The following is a 25521-nucleotide window of genomic DNA, read 5'->3' on the forward strand; positions in this document are numbered from 1 at the left end:
GATTATATTCGCTGGAGTTCAGAAGAGTGAGGGGGGATCTCATAGAAATCTGTAACATTCTAACAGGACTTGACAGGGTAGATGCAGGAAGGATGTTCCCGATGGTGGGGGAGTCCAGAACCAGGGGTCATAGTCTAAGGATACAGGGTAAACCTTTCAGGACTGAGATGAGGAGAAATTTCTTCACCCAGAGAGTGGTGAGCCTGTGGAATTCGCTACCACAGAAAGCAGTTGAGGCCAAAACACTATGTTTTCAAGAAGGAGTTAGATATAGCTCTTGGGTCTAAAGGGATCAGAGGGTATGGGGTGAAAGCGGGAACAAGTTACTGAGTTGGATGATTAGCCATGATCGTAGTAATGAATGGCGTAGTAAGCTCAAGGGGCCAAATGGCCTACTCCTGCTCCTATTTTCTATGTTTCTGTGTTAGATGTGTTAAGCATAATGAGAGAGGAAGTACTAGAGGATCTGACCTTCTTGAAAGTGGATAAATCCCCAGGGCCGGATGGATTGCATCCCAGATCATTAAAGGAAGCCAGGGAGGAAATAACGGATGCGCTGAGGATCATCTTCGAATCCTCACTAGATACAGGTGAGGTACCAGATGATTGGAGGTCTGCAAACGTTGTACCATTGTTTAAAAAGAATGTGAGTGATAGGCCAAATAATTTTCGGCTGGTCAGTCTGACCTCGGTGGTGGGTAAATTGTTAGAATCTATTCTGAGGGACAGGATAAACTGCCACTTAACAAGGCATGGATTAATCAGGGACAGTCAGCATGGATTTGTTAAAGAAAGGTCCTGTCTTACTAACTTAATTGAGTTTTTTGAGGAAGTAACATGGATTGTTGAGGGTAGTGCAGTGGATGTGGTCTATATAGATTTTAGTAAGGCTTTTGCAAGGTCCCACATGGCAAACTGGTCAGTAAAATGAAAGCCCATGGGATACAGAGGAGTGTGGTGGGTTGGATCCAGAATTGGCTCAGGAACAGGAAACAAAGGGTAGTAGTCGACGGATACTTTTGCGAATGGAAAGCTGTTTCCAATGGCTTTCCACAGGGCTCACTGTTGGGTCCCTTGCTGTTTGTGGTATATATTAATGGTTTGGACTTAAATGTGGGAGGTATGATTGGGAAATTTGCTGATGACACAAAAATTGGCCGTGTAGTTGATAATGAAGAGGATAGCCACAGACTCCAGAAAGATATCAATGGTTTGGTTGAATGGGCGGAAAAGCGGCAAATGGAATTCAATCCAGAGAAGTGTGAGGTAATGCATTTGAGGAGGGCAAATAAAGCGAGGGAATACACAATAAATGGGAGGATATCGAGAGGGGTAAAAGAAGTGAGAGACCTTGGAGTGCATGTCCACAGGTCCCCGAAGGAGGCAGGACAGGTAGATAGAGTGGTGAAGAATGCTTTCCTTTATTGGCCGAGGTATAGAATATAAAAGGAGGGATGTGATACTGGAACTGTATAAAATGCTTGTTAGGCCACAGTTGGAGTATTGAATAAAGTTCTGATCACCACATCACAGAAAGGACATAATTGCTCTGGAGAGAGTGCAGAGGAGATTTACAAGAATGTTGTTAGGGCTCAAAAGTTGCAGCTATGAGGAAAGATTGTATAGGCTAGGGTTGTTTTCCTTAGAACAGAGGAGGCTGAGGGGTGACTTAATTGAGGTGTACAAAATTATGAGGGGCTTAGATAGAGTAGACAGGAAGGACCTGTTACTCCTTGCACAGGTCAATTACCAGGGGACACAGATTTAAGGTGATTGGTAGAAGGATTAGAGGGGACATGAGGAAAAGCTTTTTCACCCAGAGGGTGGTGGGTGTCTGGAATTCGCTGCCAGGAATGGTGGTGGAGGCAGAAACCCTCAATTCTTTTAAAAGGTACCTGGACATGCACCTGAAGTGCTGTAACCGGCAAGGCTCTGGACCAGGTGCTGGAAGGTGGGATTAGATTGGACGGCTAGTTTTTTGGTCAGCTGGGACACAACGGGCTGAATGGCCTCCTTCTGTGCCGTAATTTTTCCCTGGTTCTATGGTTGATCCCCCAGATTGATGGTAATAGTAGAGTGGGGGATATGCCGTGCCATTAGATTACAGATTGTGGTTGAATACAATTCTGCTGATGGCCCACAGCTCCTCATGGATGCCCACTTTGAGTTGCTAGATCTGTTCGAAATCTATCCCATTTAACATGGTGGTCATGCCACACAACACGATGGAGGGTATCCTCAATGTGAAGACATCTCCACAAGGATTGTGCGGTGGTCACTGCTGCCATGGACAGATGCATCAGCAGCAGGCAGATTGGTAAGGATGAGGTCAAGTATGTTTTTCCGTCACCACCTGCCGCAGACCCAGTCGAGTAGCTATGTCCTTGAGGACTCAGCCAGCAGCGGTGCTACCAAGCCACGCTTGGTGATGGATATTGAAGTCCCCCACTCAGAGTACATTCTGTGCCCTTGCCAACCTCAGTGCTTCTTCCAAGTGGTGTTCAACATGGAGGAGTACTGACTCATCAGATGGGGGGAGGGCAGGGTGGATGGTAGATACTAATTAGCAGGAGGTTTCCTTGCCCACATTGGACCTGATGCCATGAGACTCCATGGGGTCCAGAGTCAATGTTGAAGACTCCCAGGGCAACTCCCTCCCAACTCTGGTGGGAACTCTGCCACCAGCTCTGGTGGGTCTGTCCTGCCAGTGGGACAGGACATACTGGGGGATGGTGATGTCTGAGACATTGCAAGGTAATATTCTGTGAGCATGACTATGTCAGGCTGTGGGACAGTTCTCTAAATTTGGCACAAGCCCCCAGATGTTGGTGAGGAGGACTTTGCAGGGTTGGGTTTGCCGTTGTAGTTTCTGGTTTCTAGGTCAATGCCAGGTGGTGCGTCCGATATCATTCGTTATTTACTTTGCAGTGTTTGATACAACTTGCTCGGGCCATTTCAGAATCAACCACATTGCTGTGGGTTTGGAGTCACATGTAGGCCAGACCAGGTAAGGACAGCAGATTTCCTTCCCTAAAAGGACATTAGCAAACCAGATGGGTTTTAACAACAATTAATGAAAATTTCATGGCACTATTACTGAGGCTAGCTTTCAATTCCACATTTTTTTACTTCTGAAATTTAAATTCCATCAGCTGCTGTGGTGGGATTTGAATCCATGTCTCCAGGGCATTAGCCTAGACCTCCAGACTACCAGCTCAGTGATATTACCACTACGCACCCTGGCGCAGTGGTTAGCACTGCAGCCTCACAACTCCAGCGACTCGGGTTCAGTTCTGGGTACTGCCTGTGCGGAGTTTGCAAGTTCTCCCTGTGATCGCGTGGGTTTCCGTTGGGTGCTCCGGTTTCCTCCCACAGCCAAAGACTTGCAGGTTGATAGGTAAATTGGCCATTGTAAATTGCCCCTAGTGTAGGTAGGTGGTAGGAGAATGGTGGGGATGTGGTAGGGAATATGGGATTAATGTAGGATTAGTATCAATGGTGGTTGTTGGTCGGCACAGACTTGGTGGGCTGAAGGGCCTGTTTCAGTGTTCTATGACTCTATACGCCACTGTCTCCCACTTACGTACTCCACATTGGATTATGTAACATGAGCTTGTTAAATATCTGATTCTGCAGTTGTTACAACTGGTATGTGTTTAAAGTAATGAAAGAAATAGAACAGAAAAGCAGTCCAAAAATGCCAAGATTGGGGTTTGGAATAGCAAAGGCACATTTAAATCAATAGAAAAGAAAATGGAGTAAATATGATTTTATTATAGCAATATTTGGTCTAGGCGAAAGTTATAATTCACCTTGCAGTATTAGGTTTATTTTCCTGACAGTTTGAGGAACTGTTGACCCTTGAGCTTCTACCCTTTGGCAAGTAAGGATCTGAAGAAGCATCTCCAAGTCCCTGAATAACAGGAAAAAAAACACTCATTATATACTCAACATTTTACCATTTTTCAATTACCAAGTTAAATCATGTCTGCTGGAGATTGGAAACTATCCCTTACTGATTATACAGCTGACCAAACTTGGAATGCTGTGGGCTTTTAAATTGACTTGACGCTCACAGCTAAGAGCTGCTGACTCGAGATGCCGGAGGAAAACACACGATAGCAGTGTTTTCAGAATCATCCTTGGAGTTTAGCAGAATTGAAAACCTCTTCACATCGAGGTGTACGTTTGGTCCAAGGCAATCTTGACCATCACTCAGGTTTTTTGTCATTTCTTCACTGGGACGCTAAATGTTCTTGGATCACTCTGACAGAAAATTTGGCGTTGGGGTTGTTCTGAGAGGAAGCAAGAAACTTTCTATGCGACGAATGAGAAAATCAAGAGAGAAAATTAACCCGAGCTGCTTATACCTCAAGACAAGGATGATAGATCCTAGGAACTGATCCCCACTCTGCCTTCCCTCATTGCTGGGGAGATGCCTAATAAAGGAGATGCCTTGCTCACAAATTCCCAAACAGCAAGTTAGCAATCGTAGGAATACACAGATCAGAGAGGCTTCATTACTCAGGCTTCTTTCACACTCCTACCAAAGTCTAGATCAACATTAATGGGAACAAGGGAGTAAGCCATCTGCCTTTGCTTTACTTTCACTGCTGTAAACCAATGACCATTTACAACATCTGCTCAGTAACTATTTATTAAGATGGTAACCTGTATACTGACCATTTGTCTGGGCACTGACTGGTATTTAAATAATTCTCGAGATATGGGCACCACTGGCAAGGCCAGCATTTATTGCCCATTCCTGGTTGTTCTGAGAAGGTGGTAGTGGGTTTGCTCGAGCATTTAAGAGGGAAGGTATGAGTTAACTACATTGATGTGGCACTGGAGTCACATATAGGACAGACTAGTTAAGCACGGCAAGCTTACTTCCCTGGAAGGACATGAGTGAACCAGTTGGGTTTTTAATGACAATGCAACATCTTTATGGACACTTTTACTGATACCAGAATTTTTATTCACAGATATTTAAAAACACTAAATCCAGGCCTCTAGATTACCAATGTGAAACATAACTACTACACTGCCATATCACAGATCACAGAATAATACAGCGCAAAAGAGGCCCTTCGGCCCATCGAGTCTGCACCGATGCATTAAAACACCTGACCTGTCTACCTAATCCCATTTGCCAGCACTTGGGCCATAGCCTTGAATGTTATGACATGCCAAGTGCTCATCCAGGTACTTATTAAAGGATGTGAGGCAACCCGCCTCTACCACCCTCCCAGGCAGTGCATTCCAGACTGTCACCACACTCTGGGTAAAAAAAGTTCTTCCTCAAATCCCCCTTAAACCTCCTGTCCCTCACCTTAAACTTGTGACCGCTCGTAACTGACCCTTCAACTAAGGGGAACAGCTGCTCCCTATCCACCCTGTCCATGCCCTTCATAATCTTGTACACCTCGATCAGGTCACCCCTCAGTCTTCTCTGCTCCAGTGAAAACAACCCAAGCCTATCCAACCTCTCTTCATAGTTTAAATGTTCCATCCCAAGCAACATCCTGGTGAATCGCCTCTGCACCCCCTCCAATGCAATCACATGGCGACCAGAGTTGCACACAGTACCAGCAGTGGCCTTTGCAAAGTTCTATACAACTCCAACATAACCTCCCTGCTTCTGTAATCTATGCCTCGATTGATAGAGGCAAGTGTCCCATATGCCTTTTTCACCACCCCATTAACCTGCCCTTCTGCCTTCAGAGATCTATGGACAAACACGCCAAGGTCCCTTTGTTCCTCGGAACTTCCCAGTGTCAGGCCATTCATTGAATACTTCCGTGTCACATTACTCCTTCCAAAGTGTATCACCTCACACTTTTCAGTGTTAAATTCCATCTGCCGCTTTTCTGCCCATTTGACCATCCCGTCTATATCTTCCTGTAACCTAAGACACTCCACCTCACTGTTAACCACTCGGCCAATCTTTGTGTCATCTGTGAACTTACTGATCCTACCCCCCACATTGTCATTTATATAAACGACATAGATGACTAACAATAGGGGACCCAGCACAGATCCCTGTGGTACGCCACTGGACACTGGCTTCCAGCCATTAAAACAGCCGTCTGTCATCACTCTCTGTCTCCTACAGCTAAGCCAATTTTGAATCCACCTTATCAAGTTACCTTGTATCCCATGTGCATTTGCTTTCTTGATAAGTCTCCCATGCGGGACCTTGTTAAAGGCTTTGCTGAAATCCATGTAAACTACATCAACTACATATTCTCACTCTTGATGGCATCGACCGTCCCAGTGGCCATTCATTAAGACAATGACCTGTACAAGATCGATTGTTAAGAGGCTGACCAGTACAGTGACCATTTGTTAAGGAGCTTATGTCAAAAATCTATATTAATGCCGAAAACTGAGTTATTTGGGAACATCAATATCGTTAAGTGGATCAGAAACTGCAAAGCCATCTCCTTCTTACTCTAATCTACTACTCCCTGAGGTAGATCTTTAAGGAGGCCTTGAGATGTTAACTTAGACTGACAGACATTTTTCTTATTACCAATTTTAATCCTGATCTCAAAACACCAAAGTGAAAGTGAAGCTCAAAGTTATTGGATCAAACACAATGGGACAACACTCACCCTCTGTTTTATGGCTGTGATGATATGGTGCAGATCCTGAGATAGAAGTGAGCGTTCCATGTATCTCTCAAACTCTGGGTAGGACACCAAAATGTTCAGTGCTTTCCGACCATAAGACCTATCAGACAACAAAAAATGGACTTGACCGTTGCATGCATTGGCTGTCACCAATGGTCCCACTCAGCTGCACAACTGCACAGCAACCCAAACGTTTCCACGCAGGCCTGCACAAGTTGGCCCTGTTATATTACTGCACGTGCATGGCTGTGCAAAAAAATTTAAAGGGCCCATGCACTTGAACAAATTGCCTGCACACAACAACATTTATTTTTGATATTCGTTCATGGGATATGGGTGTCGCAGGCTAGGCCAGCATTTATTGCCCATCCCTAATTGCCCTTCAGAAGGTGGTGGTGAGCTACCTTTCTGAACTGCTGCAGTCCATGTGGGGTAGGTACACCCACAGTGCTGCTAGGAAGGGAGTTCCAGGATTTTGACCCAGCGACAGTGAAGGAACGGCGATATAGTTCCAGGTCAGGATGGTGTGTGGCTTGGAGGAGAACTTGCAGGTGGTGGTGTTCCCATGTATCTGCTGCCCTTGTCTTTCTACATGGTAGATGTCAAGGGTTTGGAAGGTGCTGTCGAAGGAGCCTTGGTGCATTGCTGCGGTGCATCTTGTAAATGGTACACACTGCTGCCACTGTGCATCAGTGGTGAAGGGAGTGAATGTTTGTGGATGGGCTGCTTTGTCCTGGATGGTGTTGAGCTTCTTCAGTGTTCTTGGAGCTGCACCCGCCAAGGCAAGTGGAGAGTATTCCATCACATTCCTGACTTGTGCCTTGTAGATGGTGGATAGGATTTGGGGTGTCAGGAGGTGAGTTACTTGTCGCAGGATTCCTAGCCTGTGACCTGCTCTTGTAGCCACGGTATTTATATGACTTCTCCAGTTCAGTTTCTGGTCAATGGTAACCCCCAGGATGTTGATAGTGGGGGATTCAGTGATCGTAATGCCATTGAATGTCAAGGGGAGATGGTTAGATTCTCTCTTGTTGGAGATGGTCATTACCTGGCACTTGTGTAGCACGAATGTTACTTGCCACTTATCAGCCCAAGCCTGGATATTGTCCAGGTCTTGCTGCATTTCTACACAGACTGCTTCAGTATCTGAGGAATCATGAATGGTGCTGAACATTGTGCAATCATCAGCGAACATCCCCACTTCTGACCTTATGATTGAAGGAAGGTCATTGATGACGTAGCTGAAAATAGTTGGGCCTAGGACACCACCCTGAGGAACTCCTGCAGTGATGTCCTGGAGCTCAGATGGTTGACCTCCAACCACCACAATCAGCTTCCTTTGCACTAGGTATGACTCCAACCAGGGAAAAGTTTTCCCCCTGATTCCCATTGAGTCCAGTTTTGCTAGGGCTCCTTGATGCCATACTCGGTCAAATGCTGCCTTGATGTCAAGGGCAGTCACTCTCACCTCACCTCTTGAGTTCAGCTCTTTTGTCCATGTTTGAACCAAGGCTGTAATGAAGTCAGGAGCTCAGTGGCTCTGACAGAGCCCAAACTGATCGTCAGTGAGCAGGTGATTGCTAAGCAAGTGCAATGCTTGATAGCACTGTCGACGATACCTTCCATCATTTTACTGATGATTGAGAGTAGGCTGATGGGGCAGTAATTGGCCAGGTTGGACTGGTCCTGCTTTTTGTGTACCGGACATACTTGAGCAATTTTCTACATTGCTGGGTAGATGCCTGTGTTGTAGCTGTACTGGAACAGCTTTGCTAGGGGCCCGGCAAGTTCTGGAGCACAGGTCTTCAGCGCTATTGCCAGAATGTTGACAGGGCATGTAGCCATTGCAGTATCCAGTGCCTTCAGTCGTTTCTTGATATCACGCGGAGTGAATCGAATTGGCTGAAGTCTGGCATCTGTGATGCTGGGGACATCAGGAGGAGGCCGAGATGGATCATCAACTTGGCACTTCTGGCTGAAGATTGTTGCAAATGCTTCAGCCTTATCTTTTGCACTGATGTGCTGGGCTCCCCCATCATTGAGGATGAGGATATTTGTGGAGCTACCTCCTCCTGTTCGTTGTTTAATTGTCCACCACCATTCACAGTTGAATGTGGCAGGACTGCAGAGTTTAGATCTGATCTGTTGGTTATGGGATCGCTTAGCTCTGTCTATCACATGCTGCTTATGCTGTTTGGCACGCAGATAGACCTGTGTTGTAGTTTCACCAGGTTGACACCTCATTTTGAGGTATGCCTGGTGCTGCTGCTGGCATGCCCTCCTGCACTCTTCATTGAAAAATATATTAGATGTTACATTAAATGACACCTCTACAAATCTAATAAAATTCACAGGAAGGGATGAGCATCTGGACCAATGCAGGTTTTGAAACATCCATCAACCCACAATCTGATTCTACCTCCCACTTTAACAGCTGCTGAAGCTCTGAGGCTCAGAGAGTCAAATCCGTCACTGTCACTGAAACTGAGCGAGATCAGACACACCCCAGGACACTGACTCTACTGTCTGGCACATCACTGCCACTGATGCTTACAGCATTGGGGGAAATTTTATTCTTCGGAGGCAGAGAGAGCACATAATCAGGTGAGATGGTGGCGGAGAGGGGCGACCCCACCACCTTCCCTCCTCCGCCAAAGTTAAGTCTCGGGCGAGAACGCCTGAGGGCAGTCTTCCCGCCAGACTGCCAATTGAGGCCCATAACTGGGTAATTAATGCCCAAGGGCCTCATCCCGCCGCAATTAGCCATGCAGCGAGCAGCCCTGTCGCCATACAGGGAGCATAACAAAAAAAAACATGCGGGTTGTTTGCCAGCTCCAGTAGGGGGAGCGGGGTCCCTCGTTAAAAGGCACAGTGCCTGAACGAGGGACCTGGCAGCAGGAAAGGGGGGCCCACTGAGAGCCACCCGCCTGACCTTGCTCCCAACCTCATTCCACCCACTCCTCTATGACCCCCAACCCATGAGACCTCTCCCACCCTGACCTACCTGTGGCCTCGGTCCAGCACCGCTCCTGGGCTTTGGGTGGGTGCTTCACTGGCAGCAGCCTCCGCCTCCGCAGTGGCGCTGCTCAGTTAAAGAGCTGCTGGCCTCTAATTGGCTGGTAGCTCGCATAGGGTAAGACTTCTATCATTGGGGTTCTGCATCCCATGGAAGGCCCACTGTCCACTTAAATGCCTAATTGGCACTGGATGCGGCGGGCCTCCCACAGGGGAGGCGACACGGGGCTCTAGGCATCGCTTTTTCCAGACGTTGAGACCCCCGTCACCCAGATAAAATTCTGGCCCATATGTCCGACAACACTGTAGTCTAGTGATTACTCTTGGCAACATTTGCAGATGAATGCTCAGGTGATATTTTTCTGTGTATTAGTCTAAAGTAACAGTAGCATATGCTGTAAATGGGTAAGGACCCTTGTTAAAATAGCAGATGGAGGAATGACACATGAGTGGTTAAGCATTAATATCATCAACAGTAATTTCTCGGATTGTGTTTTACTGGGTCACACAGTCACCTCCTGAAACTGGCCACATTCTGAGAACCGCCTTCAAAGTGGTCTTGACAATTGTTGATGAAAGAACTGGTAATAGGACAATAGCAGCATGGCTATTAAATCAATAACAAGATGTATTCGTTTGAGCAGAAACCTTAGGGAAAACTGTAAAGAGAAGATAGAAATCAGTCCATGCAGTGTGGTCTCCGTTACAGACGCAATGTTTGGATGCGATACCTGGTTCTGTGCCAAACAGCCAGGAGTCTATGAGAAAACGGGGAGGGTGGCACAGTGGTGTAGTGGTTAGCACCTCAGCCTCACAGCTCCAGTGACCCAGGTTCGGTTCTGGGCACTGCCTGTGCAGAGTTTGCAAGTTCTCCCTGTGACCGCATGGGTTTCCACCGGGTGCTCCGGTTTCCTCCCACAGCCAAAGACTTGCAGGTTGTTAGGTAAATTGGCCATTGCAAATTGCCCCTAGTGTAGGTAGGTGGTAGGAGAATGGTGGGGATGTGGTAGGGAATATGGGATTAATGTAGGATTAGTATAAATGGGTGGTTGTTGGTCAGCACAGACTCGGTGGGCCGAAGGGCCTGTTTCAGTGCTGTATCTCTAAATAAATAAAATAAGACAGGTTCTACCAAAACTGATCCTCAAAGACAATCGAGGCAATTATTTGAATCTTGGATCCTCCTTCTACCCTACAGCTGCCCCTCCCATACCCCCCCCCCCCACTTACATTACAATCCCATCTACCATCCTGGATACTCCAACATCTGCTCATACCTCGTTTCCTGATTCCCATCCTGTGAAAATTTCACCATGGTTTGCACGATCTGGTCAGTATTGTCCTTGGTCCCCGACAGCAATCTCTCAGCTCCAAGATGTTCAACAATACACAGCAGGTTTTCAGCAGTACACCTCCGGACAATGGCGTTACGGTGGCTGGATAATGAGAGACAAACAAAATAAGCAAAGCATTCGGTAAATGTGTCTTTAAATCTGAGAACAGAAGGGACGTTTGAACAGAAAATGGAAAGTGCACATCTTTCCTGATCTAACCATTGCCACTGATGGAGATTGGTTTAAAGAAATTAGGAATTTGAAATGTGAAGAAGTAATTAAAAAGTCAGCCATGTTGCTTTTGGTAAACGGTCGACTGTAAGGTGACCGAAATGGAGTGCTTACAATAGTTGAGAAATATTGATACCAGCAACTTGTTTGCTACAGTGAACAATTCAAACACAAGGTTTAGGGACCTTGTGAAGCTATAACACCAAAAACAGCTAGATGTGGGCAGTACTGTGATCCCACAACCTCAGAATCAGAGCAAAACTCTGAAGCCCCAGCACTTTCATTCTAAAATGGTGGTAGGCAATCAGATAAGTAAAGGAGGAGGAGGCTCCCTGAACATCCCCAAACTCAACCATGGTGGAAGACAACATGTGACCGCAAGAGACAAGGCTGAAATATTTGCAAGTGCCTTCAGCCAAAAGTGCCAAAGAAAGAGTTTGATTTATACAATGCCCCTCTGGCTGTGAGGTTTGCTAGCGTCACTCGGGAGGGCTTAAACAAGTGTGGCGGGGGGGTGGGAAACAGAGCAGTAGGACAGCAAGTGAAATAAATGAGGGGGAACTAGTAAATAAGGCCAGTAAGACTAAGAAGAAGAGCAGGCAGGGAGATGTTGTGGAGCACAGCGGGACTGGTGGTCTGAAGTGCATTTGTTTCAATGCGAGAAGTATAACAGGTAAGGCAGATGAACTTAGAGCTTGGATTAGTACTTGGAAATATGATGTTGTTGCTATTACAGAGACTTGGTTGAGGGAAGAACAGGATTGGCAGCTAAATGTTCCAGGATTTAGAAGCTTCAGGCGGGATAGAGGGGGATGTAAAAGGGATGGGGGAGTTGCATTACTGGTTAAGGAGAATATCACAGCTGTACTGCGGGAGGACACCTCAGAGGGGTCATGCAGCGAGGCAATATGGGTGGAGCTCAGGAATAGGAAGGGTGCAGTCACAATTTTGGGGGTTTACTACAGGCCTCCCAACAGCCAGCGGGAGGTAGAGGAGCAGATATGTAGACAGATTTTGGGAAGATGTAAAGGTAACAGGGTTGTAGTGGTGGGTGATTTTAACTTCCCCTATATTGACTGGGACTCACTTAGTGCTAGGGGCTTGGATGGGGCAGAATTTGTAAGGAGCATCCAGGAGGACTTCTTGAAACAATATGCAGATAGTCCAACTAGGGATGGGGTCATACTGGGTCTGGTATTGGGAAATGAGCCCAGCCAGGTAGTCAAAGTTTCAGCAGGGGAGCATTTCGGGAACAGTGACCATAATTCCATAAGTTTTAAGGTACTTGTGGTTAAGGATAAGAGTAGTCCTCGGGCGAAGGTGCTAAATTGGGGGAAGGCTAATTATAACAATATTAGGCAGGAACTGAAGAATTTAGATTGGGGGCGGCTGTTTGAGGGTAAATCAACATCTGACATGTGGGAGTCTTTCAAACATCAGTTGATTAGAATCCACGACCGGCATGTTCCTGTGAGGAAGAAGGATAAGTTTGGCAAGTTTCGGGAACCTTGGATAATCTAGCCAGCGGAAAAGCCCCTGGGAAGGACAGCATTACCCCTGAAATAATCAAGAGTGCCAAGCCTGCTATACTCTCAGCACTACATGAACTGCTATGCCTGTGATGGGATGAGAGAGCAGTACCCCAGGACATGCACGATGCCAATATCATCACCCTCTATAAAAACAAAGGTGACCGCGGTGACTGCAACAACTATCGTGGAATCTCCCTGCTCAGCATAGTGGGAAAAGTCTTTGCTCGAGTCGCTCTAAACAGGCTCCAGAAGCTGGCCGAGCTCGTCTACCCTGAGGCACAGTGTGGCTTTCGTGCAGAGATCGACCGTTGACATGCTGTTCTCCCTTCGTCAGATACAGGAGAAATGCCGTGAACAACAGATGCCCCTCTACATTGCTTTCATTGATCTCACCAAAGCCTTTGACCTCGTCAGCAGACGTGGTCTCTTCAGACGACTAGAAAATATTGGATGCCCACCAAAGCTACTAAGTATCATCACCTCATTCCATGAAAATATGAAAGGCCCATCCCCAATTGCCCTTCAGAAGGTGGTAGTATGAGCTGCCTTCTTGAACCACTGCAGTCCATTTGGTGCGGGTGGACCCACAGTGCTGTTAGGGGGGGATGTTCCAGGATTTTGACCCAGCAACAGTGAAGGAATGGCAATATAGTTCCAAATCAGGATGGTGTGTGGCTTGGAGGGGAACTTGCAGGTGGTGGTGTTCCCATGTGGAGCCAAGCAAATCCACTGGACATTGGCTTCTAGAACGATGAAAGAGGTTGGGTGAGATTATGCACTCTTGCCTGTGAGCCAGAAGGCTGTTGGATCCCCCACCCCAAACCCCTATTATGAATAGGGTTACTTGACAGAAGAGGATGCAGAAGAAAATCTCTGGAGGGATTGACTCTGAGATGCCTTACCCTAGAGGGACACTTCTGACCAGCCGGCCATGTAGAGGTCTTGAAGACAGACAAAGGGAAATCCACAAGTCAGGCCTATTTCTATCTTGCTGGACAAAGTAGTGTGGTAGTGAAAGGCCCACAGCAAAGAGGAATTCCCCTCACCAAATCATGCTGGCACTGAAATCAGCACAAAGAATCAGTTCATGATGCGAGTATCTGAGACCCTGCCTAAACTCCCTGCAAATGTTAACACGTTTCTAAATGCTGCTTACATACTTGCTTACTTTAAACCGCCTGCGATGAGGGCAGTCAGTGCCCGCATCGAGCTCACATTCTCCACCACAACGGCCAGTGCCTTGACTGCCTCCTCTCGGATGAACTCGTTGGAGTCGCCCGTCTTGTGAAGCAGGATTCTGGTCACCTCGTCCACCTCCTGGTCCATGTTCCTCTTCAGCTGAGAGAACAGTTCACTGACAGACAATATCGCAGAGCGGGCAACCTTGGAACGCAGGTTATTAACCTGTGGAAATCAAAATGTTTTACCGGCATACGACAAAGTTCTGCCACAACTCATTCGGCAGTTTGCCAAGACCATACTTTAAGCACTATAGAGCTACTGCAATTAAACGAACGATAAATTCACACTGTAAAGACTTACCATTGGTGAAGTTCCAATACTGCCATTTTACCACAAGTCGAATTTGGGAGCGGAGGTCCCAAAACATATGTTAGGATTCTGATTAGCATTGTCAAGGAACTAATTGCTTGCTTCAGCGGGGCGACCTGATTGGTTGGAAATTGTCAGTGCAACTCCGGGGTAGATCGGGCTCCACAAATCACAACCAGAAATTAGTCCCCTTTACTGTTTTTCATAAAGAAAACAGGTGAAATGGGTACCAATTTTGCCCCTCTATCTCAATAGATGTGGGCCTAGCATAGAAAAATGCATCTCAATCCTGGATCCATATCTATTAGAGTCACACTAGCATTTCCATCATTGACCACCTTACATTCCATGTTTGGCAGACCATTCACCACCTTAAAACATTCACTCCCTTCACCACCAATGCACTGTGGCAGTACCATGTACTACTTCCAGGATGCACTGCAGCAACTCTTCAAGGCTTCTTCGACAGCACCTCCCCAAACTTACAATTTTTTTTCCATTCGTTCTTAGAACAGAATCATAGAACGTTTACGGCACAGAAAGAGGCCACTTGATCCATAGTATCTGCGCCGGTTGATAAAAAGGAGCCACCCAGCCCAATCCCACTTTCCAGCATTTGGTCCGTAGCCCTGCAGGTTACGGCACTTCAGGTGCATATCCAGGCACCTTTTAAATCAGATGAGGTTTTCTGCCTCTACCACCCTTTCAGGCAGTGAGTTCCAAACCCCCACCACCCTCTGGGTGAAACATTTTTCATCTCCCCTCTCGTCCTTCTACCAATCACTTTAAATCTATGCCCCCTAGACACTGACCTCTCTGATAGGATAAATAGGCCCTTCACCTCCACTCTATCCAGGCCCCTCACAATTCTGTACATTTCAATCAAATGTCCCCTCAGCCTCCTCTGTTCCAAGGAGAATAAGCCCAGCCTATCCAATATTTCCTCTTGTGCAATTACATCCTTTCTGTAATGAGGTGACCAGAACTGCACACGGTACTCAAGTTGTGGCCTATCTAATGAGTTATACAGTTCCAGATTAACCTCCCCGCTCTTATATTCTATACCTCAGTTAATAAAGGAAAGAATGCCTTCTTAACCACCTTATCGACCTACCCTGCTACCTTTAGATCTGTAGACGTATACTCCAAGGTCCATCATGTCCTCTACACCTCAGTATCCTCCCAGTTATTGTGTATTCCTCTGCCTTGTTTGACCTTCACCAAATGCATCACCTCACACTTCTCCAAGTTGAATTCCAATTGCCACTTCTCTGCCCATCTGACCAGACCATCAATATCTTCCTGCAGCCTACAGCTATCCTCCTCACGGCCAATTTTTGCATCGTCTGCAAATTTCTTGATCATTCCCCTGACATTAACGTCCAAATTGTTATATATACCACAAAAAGCAGGGGACCCAGTAGTGAGCCCTGTGGAATGCCAATGTAAACAGCCTCCCAGCTGCAAAAACACCCATCAACAACTACCCTTTGTTTCCTGCCACTGAGCCAATTTTGTATCCACCTTGCCTCATTCCCTTGGATCCCATGGGATTTTATTCTTTTAACCAGTCTGGCATGTGGGACCTTGTCAAAAACCTTGCCAAAATCCATGCAGACCACATCAACTGCACTACCCTCATCTAGCTACCTTGTTACTTCCTCAAAAAATTCAATCAAGCTAATCAGACACGACCTTCCCTTAACAAATCCATGCTGACTATCCTTGATTAATCCATGCCTTTCTAAGTGGCAGTTTATCTTGTCTCAGAATTGAATCCAATAATTTTCCCACTACTGACTGACTGATATGTAATTATTTGGTCTATCGTTCACTCCCTTTTTAAACATTAGCAGTCCTCCAATCCTCCAGAACCACACCTGTATCCAATTAGGACTAGAATATGAGGGATATTGCTTCTGTTGTTTCCTCCCTGGCTTCTTTTAACAGTCTGGGGTACTTAGCATCTGGCCCTGGTGATTAATCCACTTTCAAGGATACTAATCCCTTTAAACTTCCTCTCTTCCTATATTTATCACATCTAATACTTCACACACCTCCTCCTTAACTACAATATCTGCATTGTCCCCCTCTTTTGTGAAGACAGATGAAGACAGTATTCATGAAGAACCATACCCACATTTTCTGCCTCCACACACAAGTTACCTTTTCGATCTTTTATGGGCCCTACTCTTTCCTCAGCTATCCACTTACTCCGAATCTATTGATAAAACATCTTTGGGTTCTCCTTGATTTTATTTGCCAATATTGTTTCATGCCCTCTCTTTGCTTTCCTAATTCCCTTTTTGCTTTCACCCCTCCATTTTCTGTACTCCACTCGGCTTTCTATAGTATTGAGTTCTTGGTGTCGGACATAAACTTTTTTTTTCTGCCTTATCTGAGCTGTAAGCTCCTTGACATCCATGGTGCTCTAGATTTCTCTTTTTGGGAACATGTTTACTCTGAACCCCCTGAATCTGCCCTTTGAATGCCTCCTACTGCTCTGACACTGATTTCCAGTCCACTTTTGCAAAATCACTTCTCAGTTTAGTAAAATTGGCCTTACTCCAATTGAGAACTCTAACTCCTGTTCTATCTCTGTCCTTTTCCATAATTATGTTAAAACTAACTGAATTCTTGGGATGTGAACATTTTTTTTATTTGTTCGTGGGATGTGGGCGTCGCTGGCTAAGACAGCATTTATTGCCCATCCCTAATTGCCCTTGAGAAGGTGGTGGTGAGCTGCCTTCTTGAATCGCTGCAGTCCATGTGGGGTAGGTGCACCCACAGTGCTGTTAGGAAGGGAGTTCCAGGATTTTGACCTAATGACAGTGAAGGAACAGTGGTATAGTTCCAAGTCAGGATGGTGTGTGACTTGGAGGGGAACTTGCAGGTGGTGGTGTTCCCATGCATCTGCTGCCCTTGTTCTTCTACATGATAGAGTTTGCGGGTTTGGAAGGTGCTGTCTAAGGAGCCTTGGTGCGTTGCTACAGTGCATCTTGTAGATGGAACATACTGCTGCCACAAAGCGGGCTGCTTTGTCCTGGATGGTGTCGAGCTTCCTGAGTGTTGTTGGAGCTGCACCCATCCAGGCAAGTGGAGAGTATTCCATCACACTCCTGACTTGTGCCCTGTTGATGGTGGACAGGCTTTGGGGAGTCAGGAGGTGAGTTACTCACTGCATTGCTGGAAAGGCCAGCATTTATTGCCCATCCCTAATTGCGCTGGAATTGAGCAGCTTGCTAGGCCATTGCAGCGGACAGTTAAGAATCAATCACATTGATGTGGGTCTGGAATCACATGTAGGGCAGACTGGATAAGAATGGCAGATTTACTCCCTTGAAGGACATTAGTGAGCCAGATGGGTTTTTACAACAATCTGGTAGTTTCATGATCATTATTAATGACACTAGAATTTTTTTTTTAATTCCAGATTTATTAATTAATTTTAAATTCACCCAGCTGTCATGGTGGGATTTGATCACATGTCTCCATAACATTAGTCTGGGTCTCTAGATTACTAGTCCAATAGCATTATCACTGTGCACCACCTGGAAGGGCAGCAGGTACAAGGGAACTCCAAGTTCCCCAAATCTCATACCTTTCCACCTTAGATAAAAATCAGCATTTTTTCATTATCACTGAAATCAAAATCTTGGAACTCCCCACCTAACATCACCTTTACCAGATGGACTGGAATGGTTCAAGAGGAAGGCTCACCACCAAGGACTAGGGATGGGCAATAAATGCAAGCCTTGCCAGCAGCACCCATTTCTCAAGAACAAATTTTTAAAACACAGCTCCAATAGCTATTGCAAATTTCAGGAACAAGTATCTGCTCTTCCTCATGCAATCCAACCCCCAGCTTGAGCACTGATTTCATAGATTACAAGCTAGATATGGATGAGGACAGTTTTTGGCACATCCCTGCTCATACATCCAGAGAACACTTACAGGCAGCACCACCACCACCCCACACCACTCCCATTACCACCCCCAAACCATGCATTAAATTATTCAGGGCTTTCAGCTCCACTTTCCAATCAGAAATCCATTTCATATGTTGATCCCTTTTTCTATGAAGAACTTCCTGCTTTTGTCTAGTTCGACGAATGCACCTTGCTGTCCGATTGCCATGGTTTTATTTGAAGTAAAGTTTCAGATTTACCTTTTTCTTCGTTAATAATGTGCATTTAGATAGTGCCTTTAATGTGAGGAACATCCAAAGGTGCTTCACAGCTAGCTGTAAGGAAGCCTATTCATCATCTTATCACTCTATGCTGTGACCCCTCAATCACCTCCTCTCAAGGCTACAACAAGATCAGGTCTTAGCTGCCCCCATTCCTCTGACAGATTCTCCTATTTACGTTGCACTCCATTCCTGTCCATTTCAGACCTGTTTTTACTCCCCTGTTGTCTTTCTAATGCCTTTTCACGGGTCAGAAATGTCTTTCTACATAGAACTATACAGCAGAGACAGAGGACATTCAGCCCATCATACGTGTGCCAGCTCTTTGAAAGAGCTAACCAATTAGTCCCTTGCACTTTCTCCAAGCTCTGTAATGTTTCCCCCTTCAAGTCTATATCCAATTCCTTTAGAAAGCTACTAGGGAGTCTGCGTGCACAACCCTTTCAGGAAGTGCATTCCAGATCATCACAAGGAAGAGAAATCCAATTAGTCACGTTGCCTGCTTCTTTCCTCATAACCCTACACATTTCTCCTTTTCAAATATTTAATATAGACTTGTTTCCATCAAATTAAAATCTGTCCACAGGCCATTGACAACCTCTTTGTAAAAGTAATCAGCATATTTGTACTCTTTACCTTTACCACTTGCTGTCCTCTTGTGTAAAGGGACTCTCTCACCTGCCCATACTAACACTGAGGAAAGACTGGCCTAAAAATTAATCTGCTTTTGTTTTTGCTTTCTGAGATGCTTACTGACCCATAACACTTGCATTCTTACTGTTTTAAATCGAGAAAAAATGCCTTCCTTGGCTGGGGTCTCAGAGACTAGGGACCCAGAAGTGGAGCTAGTTTCTGGGCACATCACCCACCTCCTTCGTCACTGCCAAGCAGACGGTATGAAGCCTCGTTAGAAGTAGTTCCTGGTGGGATCGAGCCAACCGGCGAACACTGGACAACCCTTTCCTCTTCATCTCCCTGAAAGGGCGAAACCCAAAATAAAAACTATAGCATTGGCCTCATCAGACCAAAGGCAATCTTTCAAATCTCACACAGTAACATGGATACAAAAACTCCATTAAGTTGAACCTTTCATCACATTACGGATATGGACTCGATGTATAAGGGTAAGCTTTGCAAGGCCCAGCCTCACACATAACCAGTGGTTTTTGGAATATTTTCTCTCCATTGATTTCAGTGGATGGAAAATTGTGGGAACCGTACTGAGAATAGTCAGAAGCTTTTTCCCAGGGTGGAAGAGTCAGTTACTAGGGGACATAGGTTTAAGGTGAGAGGGGCAAAGTTTAGAGGGGATGTGCGAGGCAAGTTCTTTACACAGAGGGTGGTGAGTGCCTGGAACTTGCTGCCGGGGGAGTGGTGGAAGCAGGTACGATAGCGACGTTTAAGAGGCATCTTGACAATTACATGAATAGGATGGGAATAGAGGGATACAGTCCCCGGAAGTGCGGAAGGTTTTAGTTTAGAAAGGCATCAAGATCGGCGCAGGCTTGGAGGGCCGAATGGCCTGTTCCTTTGCTGTACTGTTCTTTGTTCTTTGTTCTTTGGTGCTAAGTACAGAGATTCACCGTGACATAGGTCCTTAATAAACTTACTCTATTGTGTTGTTATTGACATTCCTAAGTGAAGACCAAAGTCCATAGCGCAGGACACTGCCCAGGGTTCGACAGAAGAGGGGATAAATCAAATAGCAATTTAGATAATGCCAAGCTTGGGCTTTAAAAGCATGTAGATTGTAGGAGGAATGGGGAAACTCATTAGCATTAAGGTTCTGGGAAAGATTGAGTTAGCTGAAATAAGGATGTAGGCTTTTGTAAGAGAGCTTCACACACCAAGTGGCTTAGAGCAGAAACTCTGGGATGAAGGTCAATAAATCCCGAGGATTTTTCATCCATTCATTTTAACGCCTGGAAAATCTTGTGAGTTCACAATACACATCCCTGGATGCAAAACCCTGAGGCAATAGTGCTAACTTAGAAACACTATCCCATGTCTATATGTATGGGGAATCTGCAGTCCAACACCTCCAAACTTCAAATGTGCTGCCCAGGAATTTTGGTGCTTTAATTTTAATGACTATAGAAATACAGGCGGTGTGCTCAGAATTCCAGGAGGTGAAATCCCAACTGGGAGTCGGATCACAGAATCACACCAAATAGCCATCGATTACAACTATACATTTCAAAAACTACAGTCCATTCCTCTTAACAAAGTCACCCAAACACTGAAATCAGCAGATGAACGAGAGGAGTATAGAAAGTGTAGAGTGGCACTTAAAAAGGTAATTAGAAGAGTGAAGAGGGGACATGGAAAAACACTGGCAGGCAAGATAAACGAAAATCCTAAGGCGTTTGGTAATGTATATTAAGGGCAAGAGGATAACCAGGGAAAGAGTAGGGCCCATTAAGGACCAAAGTGGCAATCTTTGTGTGGAGCCGGAGGACATAGGTGAGGTTTTAAATGATTACTTTTCATCTGTGTTCACTATGGAAAAGGACGATGTAGGTGTAGAGATCAGGGAGGGGGATTGTGATATACTTGAACATAATAGCAGTGAAAGGGAGGAAGTATTCGCTGTTTTAGTGGGCTTAAAAGTGGATAAATCCCCAGGCCCAGATGAGATGTATCCCAGGCTGTTATGTGAGGCTAGGAAAGAGATAGCAGGGGCTCTGACACAAATTTTCAAATCCTCTCTGGCCATAGGAGAGGTACCAGAGGACTGGAGGACAGTGAATGTGGTACCATTTTTCAAGAAGGGTAGCAGGGATAAACCAGGTAATTACAGGCGGGTGAGTCTAACATCAGTGATTGGGAAAATATTGGAAAAAATTCTGAGGGACAGGATTAATCTCCACTTGGAGAGGCAGGGATTAATCAGGGATAGTCAGCACGGCTTTGGCAGGGGGAGATCGTGTTTAACTAACTAGATTGAATTTTTCGAGGAGGTGACTAGATGTTTAGATGAGGATAAAGCAGTTGATGTATTATACATGGATTTCAGTAAGGCTTTTTATAAGGTCCCGCATGGGAGATTGGTTAAGAAGGTAAGAGCCCATGGGATCCAGGGTAATTTGGCAAATTGGATCCAAAATTGGCTTAGTGGTAGGAGGCAGAGAGTGATGGTAGAGGGCTGTTTTTGCGATTGGAAGCCTGTGACCACTGGTGTACCACAGGGATCGGTGCTGGGACCTTTCCTGTTTGTAGTGTACATTAATGATTTAGACATGAATATAGGAGGTATGATCAGTAAGTCCGCAGATGACACGAAAATTGATGGTGTTGTAAATAGTGAGGAGGAAAGCCTTAGATTCCAGGGAGATACAGATGGGTTGGTTTTTGTTTTATTCATTCACAGGATGTGGGCGTCGCTGGCCAGGCCAGCATTTATTGCCCATCCCTAATTGCCCTTGAGAAGGTGGTGGTGAGCTGCCTTCTTGAACCGCTGCAGACCATGTGGGGTAGGTACACCCACAGTGCTGTTAGGAAGGGAGTTCCAGGATTTTGACCCAGCGACAGTGAAGGAACGGCGATATAGTTCCAAGTCAGGATGGTGTGTGACTTGGAGGGGAACTTGCAGGTGGTGGTGTTCCCATTTATTTGCTGCCCTTGTCCTTCTAGTTGGTGCAGGCCGCGGGTTTGGAAGGTGCTGTCGAAGGAGCCTTGGTGCATTGCTGCAGTGCATCTTGTAGATGGTACACACTGCTGCTACTGTGCGTTGGTGGTGGAGGGAGTGAATGTTTGTAGATGGGCTGCCAATCAAGCGGGCTGCTTTGTCCTGGATGGTGTCGAGCTTCTTGAGTGTTGTTGGAGCTGCACCCATCCAGGCAAGTGGAGAGTATTCCATCACACTCCTGACTTGTGCCTTGTAGATTGTGGACAGGCTTTGGGGAGTCAGGAGGTGAGTTACTCGCCTCAGGATTCCTAGCCTGTGACCTGCTCTTGTAGCCACGGTATTTATATGGCTACTCCAGTTCAGTTTTCGGTCAATGGTAGCCCCTAGGATGTTGATAGTGAGGGATTCAGCGATGGTAATGCCGTTGAATTAGATTAGATTAGATTAGAGATACAGCACTGAAACAGGCCCTTCGGCCCACCGAGTCTGCGCCGAACATCAACCACCCATTTATACTAATCCTACACTAATCCCATATTCCTACCAAACATCCCCACCTATTCCTACCAAACATCCCCACCTATTCCTATATTTCCCTACCACCTACCTATACTAGTGACAATTTATAATGGCCAATTTACCTATCAACCTGCAAGTCTTTTTGGCTTGTGGGAGGAAACCGGAGCACCCGGAGAAAACCCACGCAGACACAGGGAGAACTTGCAAACTCCACACAGGCAGTACCCGGAATCGAACCCGGGTCCCTGGAGCTGTGAGGCTGCGGTGCTAACCACTGCGCCACTGTCAAGGGGAGATGATTAGATTCTCTCTTGTTGGAGATGGTCATTGCCTGGCACTTGTGTGGCACGAATGTTACTTGCCACTTATCAGCCCAAGCCTGGATATTGTCCAGGTCTTGCTGCATTTCTACACAGACTGCTTCATTATCTGAGGAGTTGCGAATGGTGCTGAACATTGTGCAATCATCAGCGAACATCTCCACTTCTGACCTTATGATTGAAGGAAGGTCATTGATGAAGCAGCTGAAGATGGTTGGTCCTAGGACACTACCCTGAGGTACTCCTGCAGTGATGTCCTGGAGCTCAGAGGATTGACCTCCAACAACCACAACCATCTTCCTTTGCACTAGGTATGACTCCAGCCAGCGGAGGGTTTTCCCCCTGATTCCCATTGACCTCAGTTTTGCTAGGGCTCCTTGATGCGATACTCGGTCAAATGCTGCCTTGATGTCAAGGGCAGTTACTCAGACCTCACCTCTTGAGTTCAGCTCTTTTGTCCATGTTTGAACCAAGGCTGTAATGAGGTCAGGAGCTGAGTGGCCCTGGCGGAACCCAAACTGAGCATCACTGAGCAGGTTGTTGCTAAACAAGTGCCGCTTGATGGCACTGTTGATGACACCTTCCATCACTTTACTGATGATTGAGAGTAGGCTAATGCGGCGGTAGTTGGCCGGGTTGGATTTGTCCTCCTTTTTGTGTACAGGACATACCTGGGCAATTTTCCACATTGCAGGTTAGATGCCAGTGTTGTAGCTGTACTGGAACAGCTTGGCTAGGGGTGCGGCAAGTTCTGGAGCACAGGTCTTCAGTACTATTGTCGGAATATTGTCAGGGCCCATAGCTTTTGCAGTATCCAGTGCCTTCAGTCGTTTCTTGATATCACGTGGAGTGAATCGAATTGGCTGAAGTTTGGCATCTGTGATGCTGGGGACTTCAGGAGGAGGCCGAGATGGATCATCAACTCGGCACTTCTGGCTGAAGATTGTTGCAAATGCTTCAGCCTTATCTTTCACACTGATGTGCTGGGCTCCCCCATCATTGAGGATGGGGATATTTGTGGAGACACCTCCTCCAGTTAGTTGTTTAATTGTCCACCACCATTCACGACTGGATGTGGCAGGACTGCAGAGCTTCGATCTGATATGTTGGTTATGGGATGCAAGTAGTCCTGGGTTGTAGCTTCACCAGGTTGACACCTCATTTTGAGGTATGCCTGGTGCTGCTCCTGGCATGCCCTCCTGCACTCTTCATTGAACCAGGGTTGGTCTCCTGGCTTGATGGTAATGGTAGAGTGGGGGATATGCCGGGCCATGAGGTTACAGATTGTGGTTGAGTACAATTCTGCTGCTGCTGATGGCCCACAGCGCCTCATGGATGCCCAGTTTTGCATTGCTAGATCCGTTCGAAATCTATCCCGTTCAGCACGGTGATAGTGCCACACAACACGATGGGCGGTATCCTCAATGTGAAGGCGGGACTTCGTCTCCACAAGGACTGTGCGGTGGTCATCCTACCAATACTGTCATGGACAGAAGCATCCGCGGCAGGCAGATTGGTGAGGACGAGGTCGAGTATGTTCTTCTCTCGTGTTGGTTCCCCATCACCTGCCGCAGACCCGGTCTAGCAGCTATGTCCTTTAGGACTCGGCCAGCTCAGTCAGTAGTGGTGCTACCGAGCCACTCATGGTGATGGACATTGAAGTCCCCCACCCAGAGTACATTTTGTGCCCTTGCCACCCTCAGTGCTTCCTCCAAGTGGTGTTCAACATGGAGGAGTACTGAGTCATCAGCTGAGGGAGGGCGGTAGGTGGTAATCAGTAGGAGGTTACCTTGCCCATATTTAACCTGATGCCATGAGACTTCATGAGGTCCGGAGTCGATGTTGAGGACTCCCAGGGCAACCCCCTCCCTACTGTATACCACTGTGCCACCACCTCTGCTGTTCGATGGGCAGAGCAGTGGCAAATGGAATTTAATCCTGAAAAGTGTAAGGTAATGCATTTTGTGAGGGCTAACAAGGCAAGGGAATATACAATGGATGCTAGGACCCTAGGAAGTACAGAGTGTCAGAGGGACCTTGGTGTACTTGTCCATAGATCAGTGAAGGCAGCAGCACAGGTAGATAAGGTGGTTAGGAAGGCATATGGGATACTTGCCTTTATTAGTCGAGGCATAGAATATAAGAGCAGAGAGGTTATGATGGAGCTGTATAAAACGCTAGCTAAGTCACAGCTGGAGTACTGTATACACTTCTGAGCACCACACTATAGGAAGGATGTGATTGCACTGGAGAGGGTGCAGAGGCGATTCACCAGGATGTTGCCTGGGCTGGAGCATTTCAGCTATGAAGAGAGACTGGATAGGCGAGGGTTGTTTTCCTTGCAGTAGAGAAGGCTGAGGGGAGATATGATTGAGGTGTACAAGATTACGAGGGGCATTGATAGGTCAGATAGGAGGAAACTTTTTCCCTTAGCGGAAGGGTCAAGAATCAGATGGCATAGATTTAAGGTAAGGGGCAGGAGGTTTCGAGGGGATTTGAGAAAATGATTTTCACCCAGTGGGTGCTTGGAATCTGGAATACACTGCCTGACGAGGTGGTGGAGGCAG

General features: G+C 46.4%; 1 protein-coding gene across 5 annotated transcripts in view; it reads right to left on the reverse strand.

Annotated features, from left to right (window-relative positions):
• Positions 1-25521, reverse strand: part of LOC137364492 (TOG array regulator of axonemal microtubules protein 2-like) — a 210965-nt gene that overhangs the window by 21386 nt on the left and 164058 nt on the right. For all 5 annotated transcript variants that reach the window (XM_068027681.1, XM_068027683.1, XM_068027682.1 and 2 more), the window contains 5 exons: positions 19357-19462; positions 13916-14151; positions 10928-11086; positions 6618-6735; positions 3813-3913 (listed from right to left, as the gene is read on the reverse strand). In XM_068027681.1, coding sequence (XP_067883782.1) covers positions 3813-3913; positions 6618-6735; positions 10928-11086; positions 13916-14151; positions 19357-19462 — 720 coding nt within the window. The remainder of the gene's footprint in view (positions 1-3812; positions 3914-6617; positions 6736-10927; positions 11087-13915; positions 14152-19356; positions 19463-25521) is intronic.

Source organism: Heterodontus francisci, chromosome 3, assembly GCF_036365525.1.
Source record: "Heterodontus francisci isolate sHetFra1 chromosome 3, sHetFra1.hap1, whole genome shotgun sequence".
Lineage (NCBI taxonomy): Eukaryota > Metazoa > Chordata > Chondrichthyes > Heterodontiformes > Heterodontidae > Heterodontus > Heterodontus francisci.